Source organism: Egretta garzetta, unplaced genomic scaffold (genome assembly GCF_000687185.1).
Source record: "Egretta garzetta isolate BGI_Z169 unplaced genomic scaffold, ASM68718v1 scaffold912, whole genome shotgun sequence".
Classification (NCBI taxonomy): Eukaryota; Metazoa; Chordata; class Aves; order Pelecaniformes; family Ardeidae; genus Egretta; species Egretta garzetta.
In genome coordinates, this window is record NW_009258882.1 from 388,901 (window position 1) to 391,846 (window position 2,946).

The 2,946-nt window shown below is 44.3% G+C and overlaps 1 protein-coding gene across 1 annotated transcript in view; it reads right to left on the reverse strand.

Moving 5' to 3' along the window:
• DHX30 (DExH-box helicase 30) overlaps positions 1–2,195 on the reverse strand; it is a 32,919-nt gene extending 30,724 nt beyond the window's left edge. The window contains 1 exon segment of the mRNA XM_035889474.1: positions 2,133–2,195. Within this exon segment, the coding sequence (XP_035745367.1) occupies positions 2,133–2,163 (31 nt within the window). The 5' untranslated portion in view covers positions 2,164–2,195.
• Positions 2,196–2,946: the final 751 nt, after the last annotated feature.

Consider the following 2,946-nt stretch of genomic DNA (forward strand, 5'->3'; position numbering starts at 1 on the left):
TATTTAACAGCCGGGCAGAGGCGGTGCTGAGGGCCAGGGTTTGGGGGTGGGATGGCAGGGCTAGGGGAACAGTTGGGCTGGGGGAGCCTAAAGGGCTTCGCCAACCCAAACCATTCTGGGATTCTATGATTCTAGACAAGTCACTCAATGAATTATATGATTTGATAGCACGCTGCATGAACTCTTACTTTCAGAAATAAACTTCAGCTGGTTTGGAAACAAAAGCTTCAAGGAGGACTAGAAAGAAAGGGTGGCTGGAAATAGTGCGTAAGCATTAAAGCATCCTTCTGGGAAGAGGAAACTACTGTGAAACTACTTAACTTGATATAGTTGCTGGTTTATTTAGTTTTTTCCCTGGATCTAGGTAAGGCAACAAGCTGTCCAGCAGTAAAAAAAAAAAAATAATCGCAGCTACTAAACTGTTTCAAGTTGTGAACAGCAGTGAAGAAACACAAAAGGTAACAAGAGCCCAAAGGAGATGCAAGCCATGGCTGGAGACCACAATGATTAAAAGCAGAACAAAGAGATAAATAAAATACACATCTGGGGAAAATCTTGGAAACACATGGTCAGTGGGAAGGAGAAACCTGGGAGGAGATGCTGAAGGACGGGGTGCTGGTGCACGGGAAGTTAGGCACAAGGAGGGCTAGTGGTTTGTCACCGTAAATGATAGAAAAATTATCTTACAAGCACAGGAAAAATAGTTAAGACTCAATCTATTAAAAAATTCCATAGGTCACAGATTCCACATATTCAATCCAAAGATCTGTACTTTGCAGAGATGAGTGTGAAACAGCATTTAAATAATCGCTTAAAGCCATCTTCCCAGGCTTTGCCAGTCCAGGCTCACTTCCACGAGCTGTGGTTAACTCAGCTTCTCCAGCCAAGCCTTTGCAGAGGCAGCAGCGCTACGCAGAAGCTCGTTAATGAGCCACGTTACGTTAAAGGCTTCCTTTTCCCCCCGAGCACAACGTGCTACAGCACCCAGAGTCCCTCCCAGCCCCAGCCTGGCCACGACAAACCACCAGCCCTCACAGGAAAAGTTCCTTCCCTCGCTCTCAGACTCCAACCTGGGTCGTGCTATTTGGCAGATGAGAGGGGTTTTTATTCCCAGCTAAAATGACTTTGTACATAATTAATGCCCTGGACATATAAGGCGTTCTGGGAATTTTTGTTTTAAACACGGAACCCACAATATTGGTGAGTCACCCGCACGGCAGCGTTACAAGAACGGCTGGTACGCTGTTGTGTTCCCCCAGCACTAAAGCAGAAGCGTGACTTCCCTGAGACAGGAGGGAGCGATCCGTCACTGGTTCAGGCCTATCTGGAATGTTTTATTCCACTCTACGCAGCTTATTTTAAGACCAAGTAGCGGAGTTTAGAAAAGAACAACAAAAGGAAAGAAAAACCAGCCAGTGACTGGAGGGATTTCTTAAGAAAAAATATGATCTGAAGAAAGAGGTTGGCGAAGCAATGAGAGGAAGAAGAAGGGCACGACAACAGCTGACAGGTATTTAAAGCATGCAGACACCAAGGAGAAAGCACTTACTGAACTGGTACAAAAGGATGCAGGTACGTTTAGGAAGGTAAAATTACAAGGGAAAAAAAAAGCCTTTACTTTAAGCTAAATAGCAAACAAGCCTACACTGTCATCTACTGCGTAACACAACAGGTCTTCACCCCTTCCAAAGTCTGTTGTTTCCCCGAAATACGCTCTTGTACTTACTGTAACCAAGCTCACGCGAACACTTAACTCGTGCTGCACTAACCAGGCCCCAACGCGAGTTACGTTGGTTACAACCACCACCCTCGCTTTACGCTTAAAGGGCACGTTTTGCACGCCGGGCGCCCCTCACAAATAAAACGCGTCTCAGACGTAAAAACCGGCATGGTACGTTACACAGCTATCGCTAGTTCAGGTATCCTCATCTCAGCTTCCTTCGCTGTCCCTACTGCATCGAGAAGGAAGTCTGACAAAGGCGTCTGTAGGACAAACCTCTCATTTAGCCAGCATAGAGGAGGCCGGTACTGTTGCCTACAAATTAATTTTCTTCATCAATCTGCTCTAGCATTAAATCTCTGAACAAAGGAAAAAAATCAGAGTTGAACGGAAGATTGTCTCAGGTCCTTACCTTTAAGGGAATTCAGCGAGAACATCTCCATCACAGTGAAAAGGGTTGATTCCTAGGAAAGCGAGAGGTAGCAAAAAGAAACAAGAAATTAGAATTAATATTTCCTTTGAGAAGCTTCGGGTGCTTGGCACGTCTGAAACAAGCTGTCTTCAGCACAGGACAAAGCTGAGAGCCCTCAACAGCTTCCACCTCGGTGTTTCTGTCCCACCCGTTTGATCCGAAGAGTGCGTGTACTTGTTTGCTATCGCGTTACAGCTGTTTGCTCTACACCCAAAGGGAGGAAGCGTCTTCTCAACCAGCGGCTCGTAGGCTTTGGGAGGGCTTTGCCTCCACGACTGCACTGATCTGGGGATATTTTTTAAAACCTTTTGAAGTCAGAATGCCAGAAGTAGGTAGCTGACTGCCATTACTCCCCCTTTGTAAAGCAAAACAAGAGAAGAAAGAAATGCGCACTTTTGATAACGTTCTTTGCTGAAATGACATTAAATTTTCTATTTTAATTTCTAAGAAAAACAAAATTAACTTTGTTTTGGGGTGTTTTATCTGTCACGCCAAATATTAAATACATTTTCGGCATTCTCGGTAACAGAGTAACAAGGATTTTCTAACGAACTTGGATCAGACGGGCGAGGGTCCTCATTTACACGACACTAACATTAACTATCCATGTTAATGGCTATTCCTGCACACACAATTTATATCCTACAATTATTATGCTTTCAAATTACCCACTTTTGTTTCCAGTGAAACTAATGACAAAATTACTGTTTACTTCAGCAACAGCAAACAAGGCCTAAAATAACCCCACTTTGAG